At 44.8% G+C, this 20,118-nt stretch overlaps 1 protein-coding gene across 16 annotated transcripts in view; it reads right to left on the reverse strand.

Moving 5' to 3' along the window:
• Positions 1-20,118, reverse strand: part of ctif (CBP80/20-dependent translation initiation factor) — a 268,061-nt gene that overhangs the window by 73,561 nt on the left and 174,382 nt on the right. For 7 of the 16 annotated variants that reach the window (XM_078222515.1, XM_078222505.1, XM_078222440.1 and 4 more), the window contains one exon: positions 7,884-7,952. The exons of the other annotated variants lie outside the window; for them this stretch is intronic. In XM_078222515.1, the coding sequence (XP_078078641.1) occupies positions 7,884-7,952 (69 nt within the window). The remainder of the gene's footprint in view (positions 1-7,883; positions 7,953-20,118) is intronic. 16 annotated transcript variants of the gene reach the window in all.

A 20,118-nucleotide genomic window follows, 5' to 3' on the forward strand; every position in this document is an offset into this window, starting at 1 on the left:
TGGTAACGCAGGTGGAGAAGGTAGTTGAGGAGGCATACAGCATGCTTGCCTTCATCGGCCAGGGTATTAAGTTTAAAATTTGGCAAGTCATGTTGACGCTTTATAGAACCTTAGTTAGGTTGCACTTGGAATATAGGATTCAATTTTGGTTGCCACACTACCAGAAGGATGTGGAGGCTTTGGAGAGGGTACAGAAAAGATTTACCAGGATATTGCCTGGTATGGAGGGCATTAGCTATGAGGAGAGGTTGGAGAAACTTGGTTTGTTCTCATTGGAACGACGGAGGTTGAGGGCGACCTGATAGAAGTCTACAAGATTATGAGGGGCATGGACAGAATGGATAGTCAGAAGCTGTTTCCCAGGGTAGAAGAGACAATTACCAGGAGGCATAGTTTTAAGGAGATTTACGAGGCATGTTTTTCACACATAGTGGTGAGTGCCTGGAACTTGCTCCCGGGGGAGGTAGTGAAAGCAGATAAAATAGTGACTTTTAAGGGACGCCTTGACAAATACATGAACAGAATGGGAATGGAGGGATAATGTCCCCGAAGGGGTAGGGGGTTTTAGTTACGATGGGCAGCATGGTCGGTGCAAGCTTGAAGGGCTGAAGGCTTGTTCCTGTGCTGTAATTTTCTTTGTTCTTTGTACATCTTCAGCTATATTGGCCTCGTTAACACAAAGGCCAAAAAAGTACCCCCTCGTTGCCTTAGAATCAGAAATCTCTGTTGGCCTGGCAGGATTTTACGATCTTGCCCGAGCGAGGCTGTAAAATCCCGCCCAAAGTCCCTTTAAGTACACAGATTGGCTGTGGTCAAGTACACCTACTCCACTCTGAACCTCAAGGAATGTCTGCGGATTTCTCCTCAGAAACCCCCCAGATGATTGTCATGTGAGAGTTTCCAAACACCACTCCCAAAAACATGCTTAAAAATCTTCTCTCACAATAATGTTTTCCTTAGTGGTTTATATTGCAAAATTAAATCAGGTTTTGCAAATGACACTTTTAACGAACAAAGAACAAAGAATATTACAGCACAGGAACAGGCCCTTCAGCCCTTCAAGCCTGTACCGACCATGCTGTCCGACTTAACTAAAAACCCCTACGCTTCCGGAGACCATATCCCTCTATTCCCATCTCATTCATGTACTTGTCAAGACGCCTCTCAAAAGTCACTATCGTATCCGCTTCCACTACCTCCCCCGGCAACGTGTTCCAGGCACCCACCACTCTCTGTGTAAAAAATCTGCTTCGTACATCTCTTTTAAAACTTGCCCCTCGCATCTTAAACCTATGTCCCCCTATTAATTGACTCTTACACCCTGGGAAAAAGCTTCTGACTATCCACTCTGTCCATGTCTCTCATAATCTTGTAGACTTCTATCAGGTCTCCCCTCAACCTCCGTTGCTCCAGTGAGAACAAACCAAGTTTCTCCAACCTCTCCTCATAGCTAATGCCCTCCATACCAGGCAACATCCTGGTAAATCTTTTCTGTATCCTCTCCAAAGCCTCCACATCCTTCTGGTAGTGTGGTGACCAGAATTGAACACTATATTCCAAGTGCGGCCTCACTAAGGTTCTATAAAGCGTCAACATCACTTGCCAATTTTTAAACTCAATACCCCGGCCGATGAAGGCAAGGATGCCGTATGCCTTCTTGACTACCTTCTCCACCTGCATTGCCACTTTCAGTGACCTGTGTACCTGTACACCCAGATTCCTTTGCCTATCAATACTCCTAAGGGTTCTGCCATTTACTGTATATTTCCTATCTGTATTAGACCTTCCAAAATGCATTACCTCACATTTGTCCGGAAGCAAAGCTTTCACTCCACTTTTAACAATGAATCCAATCCAGAATTTTACACCATCACATTTAGGATTTATATGTCTTGACCGCTGTACAATCCCAGACTCTAGTAAAATGTTGTCAAACGTTTGATTTACCTCAGAAGTCTGCTGTCCCACTTTAACTCTGGTTAGTGCAATTGTCTCATTAACTCAGGACACTTTGTTTACTCTTCCTTGGATTCTTATGAACAATACTTTGGACTCTGTTTTCTTAACTTCAGTCATCATTCTTAGACATTCTTTCTGTTCCAATTCCTTGGGAAGCTTGCATCTCTGCAACTCCCTTCTCCTGTCTAGCTTCTCCTGGCAGAGTTCAGAGATGTTTACTCCCCAGTGAAATAAACTGGGAGCTGGGCAGGGGTAGTGGAGGGGGAGAGGGGAGGTTTAGGGGAGAAAAATAAGTTACAGTCCAAAATTGTTGGTCTCAGTGCTAAGTCTGGAAGGCCTGAAGGTGCCTTAATCGATAGATCAGGTGCTGTGTCTCAAGCACAGCTTAATGAGGAGCTTAATTTGAGCTTCATTGTAGCACTGCAGTCGGCTGAGGACAGATAGGTCAGACTGGAAGAAAGGTGGAGAGCTAAAATGACAAATGACTGGAGGCTCAGGGTCACGCTTGCGGAACTAACAGAAGTGATCCGGAAAGGATCATCCAAACTACATTTTGTCTCCCCTATGTACAGGAAACCACCCAGTGAACACAGTGTATACTAACTTGAAAAAAAATACAAGTTAATCGCTGTTTCACCTGGAAGATGTGTTTGGGGCTTTGGATGGTGAGAAGGAAGGAGGTAAAAGGACAGGTGTTTCATTTGGTATTTCATGCATTTTGGTAGATCCAATTCAGGTGGGAGCTATAAAATAAATGGCAGAACAATCAGGAGCATAGACACACAGAGAGACTTGGGAGCACAGTTCCACAGATCCTTAAAAGTGGCAGCATGGTGGAAAAGGTGATGAATAAAGCATATGGCATGCTTGCCATCATCGGATGGGGCATCAAGTATAAAAGTTGGCAAGTTATGTTACAGTTGTATAAAATGTTGGTTAGGCCACATTTGGAATACTGTGTCCAATTCTGGTCACCACACTACCAGAAGGACGTGGAGGCTTTTTAGAGAGTGCAGAAAAGGTTGACCAGGATGTTGCCTGGTATGGAGAGTATTAGCTATGAGGAGAAATTAAATAAACTGGGATTGTTCTCCCTGGAAAGATGGAGGCTGAGGGACGACCTGATAGAAGTTTATAAAATTATGAGGGGTATGGATAGGGTGAACAGTTGGAAGCTTTTTTCCACGGCAGAAATGACAATTACAAGGGGGCATAAGTTCAACATAAGGGGGGAAAGGTTCAGTGGAGATGTGCAGGGGAAGTTTTTTTACACACAGGGTGGTGGGGACCTGGAATGCACTGCCAAGTGAAATGGTTGAGGCAGATACATTAGCGACATTTAAGACTTATCTTAATAGGCATATGAACAAACGGGGTATAGAGGGATATAAGCGGTTGGTTTAGATAGATAAACATGATTGGCGCAGGCTTGGAGAGCCAAAGGGCCTGCTCCTGTGCTGTACTGTTCTTTGTTCATCTCTTGTCTTTGCATTGGAAGGTGTCATGGGAAGAGGAAAGGGTGCTAGGTGATGACAGGATTGGACCAGGATGTCACGAAGGAAATGGTCCCTTTGGAATGCTGAAAGGAAAGGGAAGATGTGTTTGGTGGTGACATCATGCTGGAGATAGTGGTGGCAAATGATCCGTTGACTAAGGTGGGTCAAAGGTAAGGACAAGTCTGTCACTTCCAGTCTTTCTGTGAAATGACCTGCAGCTCTTCATCCTCCTCACAAAAAGATTGTTTGACAAATATTCATATAATTAAAAAAGTAAAATAATATTAACTCAATTCTTCAAGGCAGTTCTTACACTGAAATAACACATCTGTGGATCAGTTTTGCTTTTAAGTGCAGATGCCTGGTCGACCATTTCTGATTATTTCAACCTATTGCACAATGGTAAATGATAATTGCCTTCAACAATTAGGAGTTGAATAAAAAGGTTGTGCAACGTTTTTGTGCAACTGTTCTTTGGCTCCAATTTACAACATCATGTCACGTCACTCAAATGGCCAACTTTTTTCAAAGACTTTTGTGTGACAACCTCTTTAACCACAGGCATAGATTGTTTTTCACAATTAGAAATCTTACAACACTTGCCGTGACAATAGGTTCATCTGCACCACCCTTTCATTATAAAGTGCCCTCAACCATGTATATGCCATGACACAATGCGCAGAAATGCTCAGATGTGATCCCAGCACCAGAGAAAATTAATTTCATGTCCCCAGTCACGAGGAATGCAGGGTAATCCATAGAGAAAAATGAGACACCCACAATGTGTTGGCAGCTATTCAACAATTCATACAATAGAGTATCCTAATGTCATTAACAGCTGGAAAGATTTGTCATGCAGATAGAATCTCAGAGACTGGTTTGGTGTTGGTATTATGGCTCTTAACATTTACCAAATATCCGTGGCAGTCCTTAAATTGGTCCGACAATCTCACTCACAACAATATTAACAGCTGGTATTGATATAGCATCTTTAACAGCGTAAAACGTTCCAAGTTTTTTCACAGGAACGGTATCAAACAAAATTTGACACTTACCCCTTTTGGGAAGATGGCCAAAAATTGAGGTAGGTTTTAAGGAGTTTCCTACAGGAGGAAAGAGAGGTGGAGAGATCTGGAGAAGAATTCCAGAGCTTGGGGCTTTGTCAACTGAATATACGGCTGCCAATGTGGATCAATTAAAAACATGCATTTTTTGAATTGATTTGTGTTTTCTTCTTTTCCCAAAAATGGGTTTCGATGGCGGATGTTGGGCAGAGGGGGGGAGGGAGCAGAGATTATGACAGGAGGCCCAGAAATCAGTTTCACATCGGTGTGAATTTACAGCGGGATCTTCAGCTGGTACCTGCCCTGGTGGGTCCGAAAGTCCATCAGAGGCTGGTGTAAGCCTCATTTGCATTCCATTAATGGGATGCAGATGAAGGCTTGAACCCCTCCCATGTTGGATTCTCCACGGTGCCAGCGGGAGAATATGCCAGTGTGAAACACGTTTTGAACAATGTGGCACGCTGATGTTGCGATTCACCCACACAATGCCTGGGGCTGCTTCTGGAGTTTGGGATGGAGGCAGCCCACAAGCCTGGGTCCTGGAACACCACGGCAGTGGGTCAGAGGTGCATCTGCAGGTGGACATTCCAGATTCGGTGTCCTGCAGTGGGACCATCTTCCAGCCTCAGAATGTTCCCGGAGATCCACCTTTGTTCTCAGGAGGTTCATCTTCTGGCCTCGGAGTGCTCCCGGAGATCCATCTTCATTTTCAGGAGGTCCATCTTCTTTCTGCATGACTGGGTTGGTGGTGTTTGGCGCTTTTCTAATATGGCACCCAGACATGATGGCGGACTATATGCCATTGAGGCTTGCCCCTGTGGCGTAAAACACCCGAGTGAATAATTAATGAGGTCAGAGCTGGAATATTTGGCATGTTTTCCCGCCAACCTTTGGAGCGGGAACCACTCCATATTCCTTCTCCCGCCATGGGTTTTAGCCTTAAAAAGGGAGAATTCCACCCAATGAATCTGAATATTTGACAAAGGAAATGTCTGTTCAAGTTGGTTCACATTTGTTCCACAAATTCTGTGGGAAACAGTTCTTTCTCATCATAGACACACTAGTAAAAAGATATTGGCTTGAACTCTGGTTCTGTCGTGTATATTATCAAACCAAATTATTATTCTGCTCGTGAAAAATTACACGCAATTATAAAATCAACATTTTAATTTGTTTCTTTTTGCAAATTGCCCCTTTCCTCTCAATTAAATCGGCCAGTTCTTGTGGAGACACAAATACCCAAAGTGCTGCCCAACCTTGCCTTCATGTGCTGATGATGATGGCTTGTGGATCGGGATGGGGAGAGCAAGGTACAGTCCAGCAGGTACTGGAGGTTTATTCCAGCGGCAATGCTTTGTGTAAGAGCCTACTCAGTATGTTATTCAGTCAATTGCAACTGAGATTTTGTTTTGTTATCTCATAATTTCAGCATGGTCACTGGAAAATGATCAGAAGAGAGAATGCCAGCTGATTTCCCACCCTCCCCTTCTCCCTTCCACCATTTCATTCAGGGAGACTGGAGCCAACTGTTGTTCTATCAGACTAGTTAACCTTGTACACACCATAAATTGAGCAGAGGACCACCTTGGTTTGCATGGAGGAGATGGTGGCACAGTGGTATTGTCATTGGACTAATAATCCAGAGATTTCAGGTAATGCTCTGGGGACCCAGGTTTGAATCTCACCACAGAGGATGGTGGAATTTAAATCTATGGGTGGCACAGTGGTTAGCACTGTTGCCTCATAGCGCCAGGAATCTGGGTTCAATTCTGGCCTTGGGTGACTGTCTGGAGTTTTCACATTCTCCCTGTGTCTGCGTGGGTTTCTTCCGGGTGCTCTGGTTTCCTCCCACACTCCAAAGGTGTGCAGGTTAGGTTGATTGGCCATGCTCCTTAATGTCAGGGGAATTAACAGGGTAAATACGTGGGGTTGCGGGAATAGGGCCTGGGTGGGAATATTGTTGGTGCAGGCTTGATGGGCCAAATGGTCTCCTTCTGCACTGTAGGGATTCTATGAGTCTATGGGCTGAAGGCACTTTTTTATCTGCCAAGTCATTGTGAGGCTAAACAATATTGGCTGCGATTCTCCCATTGCGACACATGATTTTTCTGTCGTGTCACAGTGGGAGACGTGCATCTGCCGCTTTGAATAGGGATTTGCGCATTTGCCGGGAACGCATGCGAATCTCCCAGAGCCGGCGAATAGTTGCTGGCCAGACGCTGGAAATCGGCAGGAAGGCAGGTAAGTCATTTAAATCTGTTTTTAATCCATTTTAAATATGCAGATTAGGTAATTATCGGGACGTTTCAGCTCCCGATCGAATCTCCCACCCTACCAGGAGTACTTAATTCCGGTGGGGTTCAGACTAGCTCCTCACGTTCAGGGAACTAGCGGGAGACCCTGCCAGAATGAAGGGGGGTGCAATCGGGGCCCCCCATGGTGTCGGGTATCAGGGGGGTGGTTCCGCCTGGGCATGGGCACCCTGGCAGTGCCAGCCTGTGCTCCCTGGCACTGCCCAAGGGGCAGTGCCCATGCCCAGGGGGCACCTTGGCACTGCCCACCACGCATGGGGCAGTGGTAAGGGGGCGTGGCATATTGTGGGCGGGGCCTAGGGGTGATTGCTGGGGGGGTGGGGGGTTCTCACTGCCACTCTGCAGTCAGGATTGGTCTGGGATGGAGGAAGGGCAGCGATCGGGACGAGATGGGGGGGAGGGGGGGTTGGGGAGGTAGTCTGCTGGGTGGGAGGGGTCCTGCCTCCAGGGGGGGGAGTCTGACCCCAGTGGTGAGGGGGGTTGGGGATCGCCACTGCTGGGGGGGGGGGGGGGGGCCTGGACATCAGGGCGCTCCGGGACAGGACCGGGGGGGGGAGGGGGGCGGTTGGAGAGGGGCGGCCAGGGCTGGCCCGGGAATTGTTGTGGGGGCCACAATCGGGCTGTGGGGAGGGCTGGAGGGGCAGCACTGCGGGAGTCCCAGGCTGGCCAGCGATTAGGCTGGCCAGCAAATGGAAGGTTGACAGTTTGGGGCCACTGTGCATGCGCAGAGTTCCAGAACTGTCAAACTCCAGCACGAATAGGCCCCACCCTCCTCGGTTTTTAATGAGATTCCCGACTCGGACCTCTTCAGTGCACAGAGTGCGGAGATTCAGGTGAGAAGCTGAACTGACAGAACAGTCGGGGTTTAGAGCAGTTTTCCTGCCAATTCAGCACTTTTGGGAGAATCGTGGCCATTATTTCTAATACATGTCCTCCAATGGTGAGCCTGTTGCCCACAAGAGTTTTCTTTTGAAATATAATCAAGCATTTTGAGAAGGGAGTTATGAGAGACACAAATACCACCACCAGTTTTCCCCCAGGGTAGAACTAACCTTTCACGGGACCTTCTCTCATTGGCTGGGAAGACCACCGTTAGCATCTCTTGGTTGACGTAAACACATCTATAAGTGCGATAGTGCAAGTACTTGAGGATAATGGGCAATGATATGATAACAACAAGAGGGAAGGAATTACAACTAAAAAGACAGAACATTGGAAGGATGACAAAAAATGAGTGAACCAATTACCCATTGAAACTATCTTGATACAATTGCATTGTGGGAAGAAGGTGCACTTACCAACGAACGTGAAAAAAACATCCCTATGTCCACCATGGTTATTTAACTAGCATGGTGGCATCATTGGCAACACTTCAAACTGAAGGCTACTCACCACTTCCCACAGAATACACAATTACATGTATCTTGGATTTTGCACAATACTCCAATTTAAAGCCGCAAATCCTTCAATGATTATATGGTGGACTTTAATAACAGAGGTGGAGCCAAATAATGACTAAACTGACTGAGAGCAGAGCTGATGTCATGTGTAAATCACACTGCTGTGGGCTTAGTGCCGATCCTGAAATGCACCAAGCATTGAATGTACCCATCCCAAAACAACTTAGTAACCATGATCCCGTGAGTCCGCACAGTTTATTTTGCAACAAGCAAAGGGATCCCAGGGGAATTATCAAAAGGATTATTTCTTCTATTATCTTTCAAGCTGATGCCACTCCCTTCATTAAGCAGAAATAAATACAATGTTCTTATATGGTCCAATTTACAGGTTGTCTAGGGAGATGCAAGATAAAATTAAAAAATACAATTAAAAAGATAGTTTGCCAGGGAAATCTGATCAGTGAATAATTTCCAAAATAGCATCCTTATAGTTTAACAAATGTATTTGAGTGTGTATTCAATCAGAAGGTGGAATTTAAAGGGGGGAGGGAGGGGTGGGTGGGGTGGTGGTTAAATACTATGAGGTGGTCTGTTGAATGAATTCAGAAAATCTGCTGTTTCTTGTAGGTGAGTCCAAAAAAAAGTGAGCATAAGGGTGGAAAGGGTAGTCTTGCTTGCTTTCTGGACAACTGGCGAGATCCCCACATCGCTTCATTTTGGGAAGCGATGCCACATTAAGTGACAATTAGGAGTGCTTTGAGTGTAGAGTGTTGAGTGTTGAGTGTAGAGGGAATAAAGACATGGAACAGGAGCGGAGACAGGAGTGGAGTCAGGCAAAGGCACGGAGGTAGAAATAAGCAATCTTTGTGATAGCACAGATAGGTGGACGAAAACCCATCTTAGAGTCCAATATGACACCAAGGCTGCCTGAGACTGGCTCAGCCTCAGAGTTGCCAGGGAGTTGTTAGCACTGTGGTGGGCAGAAACCTAATTGAAAGGAATGAAACCTATAATTGCAGAAAATTGGTTGGGATTTAGGACAACACATTCAAGGACTTTGGGGAGGGAAGGGAGATTGAAGACAGGGCAGTAGTTTTCAAGGTCAATGCAAAGATTGTTTTTTTGAGAGGTCTGGATGATGAAGGTAGATTTAAAGGAGACAGGGACAGTACACAAAGAGAGAGAGCCATTAACTTTATCAATATGGGGACCAGGAAGGCGAGTTGGGCGGTCAGCAGTTTAGTGGGAATAGAGTTGAGGGAGTAGAAGATGGATGTCATGGATAAGATGATTTCTGGGGTGGAATGAGGAGAGAAAGAATAGAAGCCAGAGAAAGATGAGAGCTCAGTGTTAGAGCCGGTTCCTAGAAATTCAAGGTGTATGCTGAGAACTTCCACTCATACCGCTCTTTAATGCATTGTTCCAAGTGACTAATGAAGCAGGCAGATCAGACACTTGACAGGAACTAGGAGAAGCTAGGGGAAAAGTGTAGTCAAAATGGTGGGTTTTCAGAAGGTAATCAAGGTGGAGAATGATGCAATATGATGGAAGAATGGAAACTGAGAGTGCAGAGTCACAACGAGACGAAACAGAGGGTCAAATCACAACAGGACGAAACAGAGCCAACAAAGAGGTTGTAGTCCGCAGAAGCTGGGAGTGCTGATGAGGAATTAAAATTAGATGGCTTTGGCATACACCTGGAAGTTGGAAATAATGTAACCTGGATAGAACATATAAGAGGACTAGATGAAAACCAAGGATAAAATCTTTGGACACAACAGAGGTGACTGGAAGTACAGGAGAAGGTATTGTTTGAGGTGTGCTGCTAAGTTGGGAACAGTAAGTTTAAAGCTTATTATTGACACAAGTAGGCTTACATTAACAGTGCAATTCAGCTACTGTGAAAATCCCCGAGTCGCCACATTCTGGCACCTGTTTGGGTACACTAAGGAAGAATTTAGCATGGCCAATGCACCTAACCAGCATGTCTTTGGGACTATGGAAGGAAACAGGGGCACCCAAAGGAAACTCACGCAGACACGAGGAGAACGTGCAGACTCTGCACAGTGACCCAAGTCGGGAATCGAACCCGGGTCCCTGGCGCTGTGAGGCAGCAGTGCTAACCACTGTAGGAATCCCAACTTCAAGAATGCTGTGGAACAAAAGAAAGGAGCTGGATGAGGATGGAGTAGTCCACTCTCGGGATATCATGGACTATCTGGATGAAGAGAGGAGGAGCAACGACACACCATGGCCACAATGCTACACAGTAAAAATAGGTGCCTTTTGTCAGGATGGTTTTCAGCGTATGCCAAACCGAAGACCTTTAAACTGAGTGCAATGGCCTGCGTTGGGTACAGGAGTAATGGTAAATCATATAAAGACCAGTACAAGGAAGAGATTAGAAATGGGTAGTTGTTGAAGAAGACTAAATACTGATGGTGGGCAGTTTGAGAACAATGATGGCCATTTTGAAATTGGGGAAATGATTTACGTGCACTTAAAAAACCTGGAATCAGGAAATAAAGGAGCAATATTAATATTTTCTAACTATACCAAATCAAAGAAGCTAGGGGAGTGGGATAGAGGAACGGATATGGAGGCAGATTTTGGCAAGGTGTAAAAGTAACAGGGTTGTTGTGGTGGGAGATTTTAGCTTCCCCTATATTGACTGGGACTCACTTAGCGCTAAGGGCGTGGATGGGGCAGAGTTTGTAAGGGGCATCCAGGAGGGCTTCTTGAAACAGTATGTAGAAAATCCAATGAGGGAAGGGGCCGCACTGGACCTGGTATTGGGGAATGTGCCTGGCCAGGTGGTCGACATTTCAGTAGGGGAGCAGTTCGGAAACAGTGACCACAATTCAGTAAGCTTTAAGGTACTGATGGATAAAGATAAGTGTAGTCCTCAAGTTAAGGTGGTAAATTGGGGGAAGGCTAATTACAACAATATTAGGCAGGAACTGGAGAATGTAGATTGGGGGCAGATGTTTGAGGCCAAATCAACATCTGGCATGTGGGAGGCTTTCAAGTGTAAGTGGATAGGGATTCAGGATTGGCACATTCCTGTAAGGATGAAGGATAAGTATGGCAAGTTTTGGGAACCTTGGATAACGAGAGATATTGTGAGCCTGGTCAAAGAGAAAAAAGAAGCATTTGTCAAAGCTAGGAGGCTGAGAACACATGAGACAAGTGTGGAATACAAGGCAAGTAGAAAGAAACTTAAGCAAGGAGTAAGAAGGGCTAAAAGGGGTCATGAAAAGTCATCGGCCAGCAGGATTAAGGAAAATCCTAAGGCTTTTTATACACATATAAAGAGCAAGAGGGTAGCCAGGGAGAGGGTTGGCCCACTCAAGGACAGGGGAGAGAATCTATGCGTGGAACCAGAGGAAATGGGTGAGGTATTAAATGAATACTTTGTGTCATTATTCACCAAAGAGAAGGGCTTGGTGGATGATGGGCCTGGGAAAGGGTGCGTAGATAGTTTGAGTCATGTTGGGATCAAAAAGGAGGTGGTATTGGGGTTCTTGAGAAACAGTAAGGTAGGCAAGTCCCCAGGACCTGATGGGATATACCCCAGAATACTGAAAGAAGCAAGGGAGGAAATTGCTGGGGTCTTGAGAGAAATCTTTGCATCCTCACTGCTATGGGGGAGGTTCCAGAGGATTGGAGAATAGCCAGTGATGTTCCTTTGTTTAAGAAGGGTAGTAAGAATAATCCAGGTAATTACAGGCCGGTGAGCCTTACGTCAGTGGTAGGGAAATTATCGGAGGGGATTCTTCGAGACAGTATTTACTCCCACTTTTGGAAATAAGTGGATGTATTAGCAAGAGGCAACATGGTTTTGTGAAGGGGAAATCGTGCCTCACTAACTTGATCGAGTTTTTCAAGGAAGTGACAAAGATGATTGATGAGGGTAAGGCAGTGGATATTGTCTAGATGGACTTCAGTAAAGCCTTTGACAAGGTCCTTCATGGCAGACTGGTGCAGAAGGTGAAGTCGAATGGGATCAGAGGTGAGCTGGCAAGGTGAATACAGAACTGGCTCAGTCATAGAAGACAGAGGGTAGCAGTGGAAGAGTGTGTTTCTGAATGGAGAGCTGTGACAAGTGGCGTTCCTCAGGGATCAGGACCTTTGCTGTTTGTAATAAATATATAAATGATTTGGAGGTAAATGTAACTTTTGATTTGATTTATTATTGTCACATGTATTAACATACAGTGAAAAGTATTGTTTCTTGTGCACTATACAGACAAAGCATACCGTTCATAGAGACGGAAATGAGAGAGTGCAGAATGCAGTGTTACAGTCATAGCTAGGGTGTAGAGAAAGATCAACTTAATGCAACATAAGTCCATTCAAAAGTCTGACAGCAGTAGGGAAGAAGCTGTTCTTGAGTCGGTTGGTACGTGACCTCAGACTTTTGTATCTTTTTCCTGACGGACGGTGGAAGAGAGAATGTCCGGGGTGCGTAGGGTCCTTAATTATGCTGGCTGCTTTGCCGAGGCAGCGGGAAGTGTAGACGAAGTCAATGGATGGGAGGCTGGTTTGTGTGATGGATTGGGCTACATTCATGACCTTCTGTAGTTCATTGCAGTCTTGGGCAGAGCAGGAGCCATATCAAGCTGCGATACAACCAGAAAAAAATGTTTTCTATGGTGCATTGTAAAAGTTGGTGAGAGTCGTAGCTGACATGCCAAATTTCCTTAGTCTTCTGAGAAAGTCGAGGCATTGGTGGGCTTTCTTAACTATAGTGTCAGCATGAGGGGACCAGGACAGGTTGTTTGTGCTCTGGGCACCTAAACAGTTGAAGCTGTCAACCATTTCTACTTCATCCCCGTTGATGTACACAGGGGCATGTTCTCCTTTACGCTTCCTGAAGTTGGTGACAATCTCCTTCATTTTGTTCATATTGAGGGAGAGATTATTGTTGCCACACCAGTTCACCAAATTCTCTATCTCATTCCTGTACTCTGTCTCATCATTGTTTGAGATCCGACGCACTATGATGATGTCGTCAGCAAACTTGAAAATCAAATTGGAGGGAAATTTGGCCACACAGTCATAGGTGTATAAGGAGTATAGTAGGGAGCTGAGAACACAGCCTTGTGGGGCACCGGTGCTGAGGATGATCGTGGAGGAGGTGTTGTTGCCTATCCTTACTGATTTGGTCTGTGATTTAGGAAGTTCAGGATCTAGTCGCAGAGGGAGGTGCTGAGGCCCAGGCCTCTGAGTTTGGAGATGAGTTTCATGGGAATAATAGTGTTGAAGGCTGAGCTGTAGTCAATAAATAGGAGTCTGACATAGGTGTTCCTGTTATCGAGGTGTTCCAGGGTTGAGTGCAGGGCCATGGAGAAGGCGTCTGCTGTGGACCTGTTTCGGCGGTAGGCAAACTGTAGTGGATCCAGGTAGTCCGGCAGGCTGGAATTGATTCGTGCCATGACTAGCCTTTCGAAGCATTTCATAATGATGGATGTCAGAGCCACCAGCCGATAATCATTCAGGCATGCTGCTTGGTTTTTCTTAGGTACCGGGATGATGGTCGTCTTCTTGAAGCAGGTAGGGTTAACTGGTTTGATTAGTAAGTTTGCTGATGACATAAAGGTTGGTGGATTTGCGGATAGCGATGAGGATCATCAGAGGATACAGCAAGATATAAATCGGTTGGAGACTTGAGCGGAGAGATGGCAGATGGAGTTTAATCCAGACAAATGTGAGGTAATGCATTTTGGAAAGTCTAATACAGACAGAAAATATACAGTAAATGGTAGAATCCTTAAGAGTATTGATAGGCAGAGGGATCTGGATGTACAGGTACACAGATCACTGAAAGTGGCAACGCAGGCGGATAAGGTAGTCAAGAAGGCATATGGCGTGCTTGCCTTCACCGGCCGAGGCATTGAGTTTAAAAATTGGCAAGTCATGTTGCAGCTTTATAGAACCTTAGTTAGGCCGCACTTGGAATATAGTGTTCAATTTTGGTCGCCACACTACCGGAAGGATGTGGAGGCTTTGGAAAGGGTACTGAAAAGATTTATCAGGATGTTGCCTGGCATGGAGGGCAATAGCTATGAGGAGAGGTTGGAGAAACTTGGTTTGTTCTCACTGGAGCGACGGAGGTTGAGGGGCGACCTGATAGAAGTCTACAAAATTATAAGGAGCATGGACAGAATGGATAGTCAGAAGCTTGTTCCCAGGGTTGAAGAGTCAATTACTGGGGGGCATAGGTTTAAGTGCGAGAGGCAAGGTTTAAAGGAGATGTGCGAGGCAAGTTTTTTTACACAGAGGGTGGTGGGTGCCTGGAACTTGTTGCCGGGGGAGGTAGTGGAAGCAGATACGATAGTGAGTTTTAAGTGGCGTCTTGACAAATACATGAATAGGATGGGAATGGAGGGATATGGTCCCTGGAAGGGTAGGGGGTTTTAGTTCATTCAAGCAACATAGTCGATGCAGGCTGAGAGGGCAGAAGGGCCTGTTCCTGTGTTGCAATTTTCTTTGTTCTTTGGTTGGTGGGTAGGTCATGGCATATCAGGAAGACTATAGGAAGACATATTAAGAGCTAACAGACTGAGTAGACAGTGGAAGATGCAAATCATTGTACAAAACTGTGAAGTAATTTATTTTGGATGGAAGACTAGGAAAAGGAAATACGCATTAAATGCAAGGTTCTGAATTAAGTAGAGCAGCAAAAGATTCAGAAGATATAAATTGTAATTAAACATTGGAGGACAAGTAGGCAATGCCATTAAAAAGGCAATCAGAATCCTTAGTTTTATATCCAGAGGTGTAGGCTCCAAATGTAAAGTGTTCCATGTTGTGAACTTGTTAGGCTACATGTATACAATAGCTTTCAGCAACTGAAGATAACAAAAATCTATAAAATAATTGAAAACATGTCATCAAGAGTGAGACCATACAGTTATAAAGAGAGTTTAAGGTTTTTATAGTTGAGCTCAGAAGGATAAAGGCTGATCTGATAGAGGTCTTTAGAGGATCTGTCGGCTTATGATAAGGTAGCAATGATAAATTGTACCCACTGGTCAATGACAGAGATAAAGGACCATAAATTTAAGATAGTTAAGAGAAAAGAATGTTAGAAAAAAATCGTTACACAGAGGATGATTAGAATGTGGAAAATTATGTCACAAGCTATTTTTAAAGGTAAGTGCTATAAAAAATATTAACGGGTATGGGGAATGAGCAGGAGAGTTGGACTAAAGTGACTCATATGGAGAAAAATACCAAACTTGTTGGACGGATTAACCTGTTTCTGTGATGTAACTATTCTATAAGAAGTTGATGATGTCCACAAACACTTGGCCTGGACAGCTGGGGAAACTGTCAGGAGCTGTACTGCAGCAAGCGGACAGTGGGTCTCACTGAGTAGATAAGTCTGGTGTGTGCTAGGAAAGGACAAGTAGGGAAGATATTGCAGAGTAATTTGGGATCAGGAGTAAGGCAGGCAAAACCCTCGGTGAAATGGGAATAGAAAGCATCCGTATTAAAAATAAAACTGGTGCTCTTTGACACTTTAATAAGATTGTAAAAACAGCATTTCTTTTTAAAGAAGATTCCTGAATGGGTGTTCTTTTCATGAACATGGGGGCTGCAGCAAGTATGGGGAGGTTGGGGGAGAGGGATGAATGCTGGCAGACCTAACAGCCTTCAATAGAATTGGAACTAAGTGTAGAGAACCAAGGCGGACCCTCGGACCAGCCTGCCTTGGCACTCAACCACCTCCCTGGCAGTAAGTGAACTGGCTGGCCTAACCTGATCCCTGGAGTGAAGAGAGTGCAGGCTGGAACCACTTAAATGGAAGCACATCTGCCGAGGTGAGAAATTCCCTGACTCGGGCCTCCTGCCTCATTAGTGAAAATCTGGCCCAAAATGTTAAATCAATTTTGAATCTTTAATAGACCACACTGGAATACTGTGTCTGGGTTGGGTTTCCATATCACAAGAAGCAGAAAGATATATAAGCTTCCACCAGAACTGAAAGGATGTAACTATTTTGCAGGTTGGAATTCTTTTCTCTGGAAACAAAGACTGGTCGAGGTCTTTAATATTATGAAGTAGTCTGTTGAATGAGTCTGGAAAATCTGCTGTTTCTTGTAAGTGAGTCCAAAAAAAAGGGAGCATAAGTATAAGACAGCCATCAACAGATCAAATAGATGAGAAATTTAGGAACAATTTCTTCAGCTAGTGGTGAAACAATACAACTTTCAGCTACACGGAATAGTTGAAGCAGGCAGAACATTTAGGGAAAAATTTAAGGCTGGAATTGCCTCTTGGAGGTGAGAACCAGGATCTGGGTCTGTCTCTGCATAAGAAACATGTCCCCATAGGAAACTGACTGAATTTCATATTTTTGGGGGTGAGCCCTTGATATGGATATGGGTGTCATATCTAATTAAAGTTAGTGGGGGCAGGAATGGACTGGGCTACAAACCCCCAAGGCAGCCTGGGGGAGAGAGTTTCTGCTAAGGCACCCACAGGGTGCTGAGTGCACACAGGGGAACTGGAGCCTTGGCACCTATGAGGGAGAGGAGAGTGAGAAGAGGACACCACCTCCTTATGCAGTAGGGGCCCCTCTACCTTTAGCATAATGTCCCTCCCCATAACTCCTGCTCCTCTCCGTTGAGCTGTCCCTTTCCAGGGCCTAACCATCCTCAAGGTCCACATATCTCTAGAGGACCTAATTATGGAGAGCACAGCAGGCCACCGCAATGACTGAGACCCTTGTCAGGCACTACCTAACCACAACAAGCTCCAGACTTAGTGCCTTCTGAGCTCGCAACGCATCATCACTTGTGATCGTGATATGTTGCCCATCATCGATAAAGAGAGAGTCTGTCGCATGGGTGAGGCACCGGTATAGCTGTGAGATGCCGCAGAAGTTCCCTCTGATGAGGGTGCAAACATCTGAGGCCATCTGCTAAGAGAGTTGGCACTGGTGTCTCAGTCATCCACAGCTCTCTTTGCCTCTGTCTGTGCACAAGGTAGTGAGTGTCTCCTTTTCTGTATCTGTCACCCCTCTCCTCTAGCCTCTTGATACCCGGTGCTCTGCATTTCCTGTGCAAGCTGGTGTTCCTCATCTCCAAAGGCTTCACTTTCTAAGGGGGCAACACCTATTTTGATGCTAAACAGCCATGCCCACTGCTCCGATATGCACGCAATGTCAAAGTCATACAGTACATAAAAGGGGCTCTTTGACCCATCGAGGGTGATAAACCACCAAATTGGCAAAGATCTTAATTCTGGCTTCTCCCTGGCCTGTGATGGGTTGCTGCGACTTTTACATCAAAGGGGTAAGCCCTTTAAACTTTAAAAAGCATGTTTACTTACTTTTTAAAACTCATGGCTTGCCCCAGATATGGTCTCTGCGATATGCAGCTGGTCTGACAGACAACTCCTATATGCCGGGCCCCTCCAAAAATAAAGTTGTGGGTTTAATGAGCCCATAATGAATTTAACTGGTGTCATTAATGATCAGTGCAGGCTTGGAGGGCTGAAGGGCCTGTTCCTGCGCTGTAATTTTCTTTGTTCACAATAAGTGAGGCCCATGCTCTGCCCTGCTCTTGGGAAAATCAGAAATGGGGGTGGGGTTTCTGGCCCTGCAATGTCATCATCATTTTTTATACTTTCCAGGCCTCCATTCCATCACAATCAGGACCAGGAGAATCTAGCCTTTGATGTGTGCATTTTGGAGCTGTGTACTGAAGGATGCATGGCCGGTATCGGCAGGGCAACTAGGACAGAGAAGAAGCTTGTAGAGTATAAAAATTGACATAAACTAGTTGGGTTGAATAACCTCTGTGCTGCATATGTTATATAAGTCTATTTAATGGAGGGCATAGATTCTCCAGAATAAGCAAGCAAAATGAAGAGAATTGAGATCTGAGGACAATTGGGACAGAGAAGGCGGTGGAGATTTAATATAATTTTGTTTTTTTATATTATGAAGGTTTTTGATAAAGTGGCTAGGGGATAAATGTACTTTGAGAAGTGCTTGACATAGGGTTATCAAATTAGAAATGTCACAAAGAGAGTGAGGAGAAAGTTTAAAAGAAATAGGCTGTGGCGACTAGGGGAATTTCACGGTAACTTCATTGCAGTGTTAATGTATGCCTTACTTGTGACTAATAAATAAACTTTTAACCTTACTTTTACTCAGAGCACTGTTGGAACATGGAATATTTTATCTGTTTCAGGAGAAAACTGAATAAATACTTGAAACAGAGGAAGACTCAGGACCGTGGGGAGGAAACAGGGCTATGCACTTAGCTTAGGATTGATGCAGCAAAGAAGCAACACAGACACAATGACCTGCTTTAATGCTGTAAATATGTTTGGCTCCTATCTGAAAGGACCTAACACTAAAACTCTGATGCACTTTCAGATGCAGAAGTTTACAGAAAAGTTAGTTGTAAACAGAAACTGGGTCATCACTTTTAACCCTGGTGGGAGGATGTCTCCCTGGATTAGACATCTGTCCGAACCTCAAGTTTTGAACTTGCATTTCACTTTCTCAATGTTGCCATGACATTCTCCATTATATGGAAAAGCAAAGGTCCCGTTCTCAGGCCTTTAGCTACTCTAACTAGTTGCCGCAGGGTCTTTAAACAGAAATCAAAGCTTTTGATAACCTTTCCAATTTTCTTCTCTTGAAGAGAAGAATTGTACCTCTTCACCCCCAAAGACAAGCTGTCCTTCTGAAATGGAGAACTTTCTGCTCGTCAAATCATGGGCCACCCACCACAGGGCCTATTACCATGGTATCCCTGCAGTGCAGCAGGAGGCCATTCAGTTCATTGAGCCTGCATTGATAACAATCCCACCGAGGCCCTACCCCGGAACCCCACATATTTACTCTGACACTAAGGGGCAATTTAGCATGGTCAATCAACCTAACCTGCACATCTTTGGAGCCTGGGAGGAAACCGGAGCACCCGGAGAAAACCCACGCAGACACAAAGAGAACATGCAAACTCCACACAGTCACCTAAGGTCGAAATTGAACCCGGGTCCCTGGCACTGTAAGACAGCAGTGCTAACCATTGTGCTACCGTGCCACCCACTATACCAATGTGCATTACACCAATGTGCAGCCCCATTGGGCTGCTTACAGACAAACTCAGTGTCGCTTGACATCAGCTCTGCTTTCTTAGAATATTTATTGAATGAGATGATGCTTTAGGTTTTCTTACAGCTTGGTTCTGCAGTCTTCCAAAAAAAATCAATAACAAATCATATGCAAACATGAACTGCAGTGCAAAGAAAGATACCAAGATGAAAAATCCAGTAGAACGCTGTTTTTAAAACATAGCAGTGTAATACATGCAGATCGTGGTAATCAAGCAATTTTCAGTTTTCAAGCCATGTAGCAATAGATTTGAGAAGAAATTAGCAGAATAAAGAAAATGGTGAATAATGAAGTCAAGAGGTCCAACAAAAGAAAACCTTCTTCCCAGTGCCCTCTCGGTCATCTTGATCATCAGGGCTTTGTCAAAGCTGTACAGTTCTTCTACCTTTTGATTTACCATTTCTTGCCCTATAGGAAGCAGTTGGTATAAATCCCTAAAACACTGTAAGGGAGAACCGGATTTGGGACTAGGGACTAGATTTACAGCCCACCACATTCTCACATTGTGCGCTAGTGCTTCAATGTTGCCAGGCTATAATATAGCTTATTTTGAGTAGTGGGTGAATGTCCTCTTTGTGCAAATGAAGCAGCATCTTATCAAATGTATATGGACATTGGGATGGACAGCAATATTTGCTGGAATTCACCTACTCTTTTCAGTCACATGGAATTCTTGTCATTTGAGGAAATTCCAACAAAAGTTTTACTTTGAAAGAATTCCAAAGTGGTTGCTTTACAAGGTTATAA

The sequence above is a fragment of the Mustelus asterias genome, chromosome 1 (assembly GCF_964213995.1).
Source record: "Mustelus asterias chromosome 1, sMusAst1.hap1.1, whole genome shotgun sequence".
Lineage (NCBI taxonomy): Eukaryota > Metazoa > Chordata > Chondrichthyes > Carcharhiniformes > Triakidae > Mustelus > Mustelus asterias.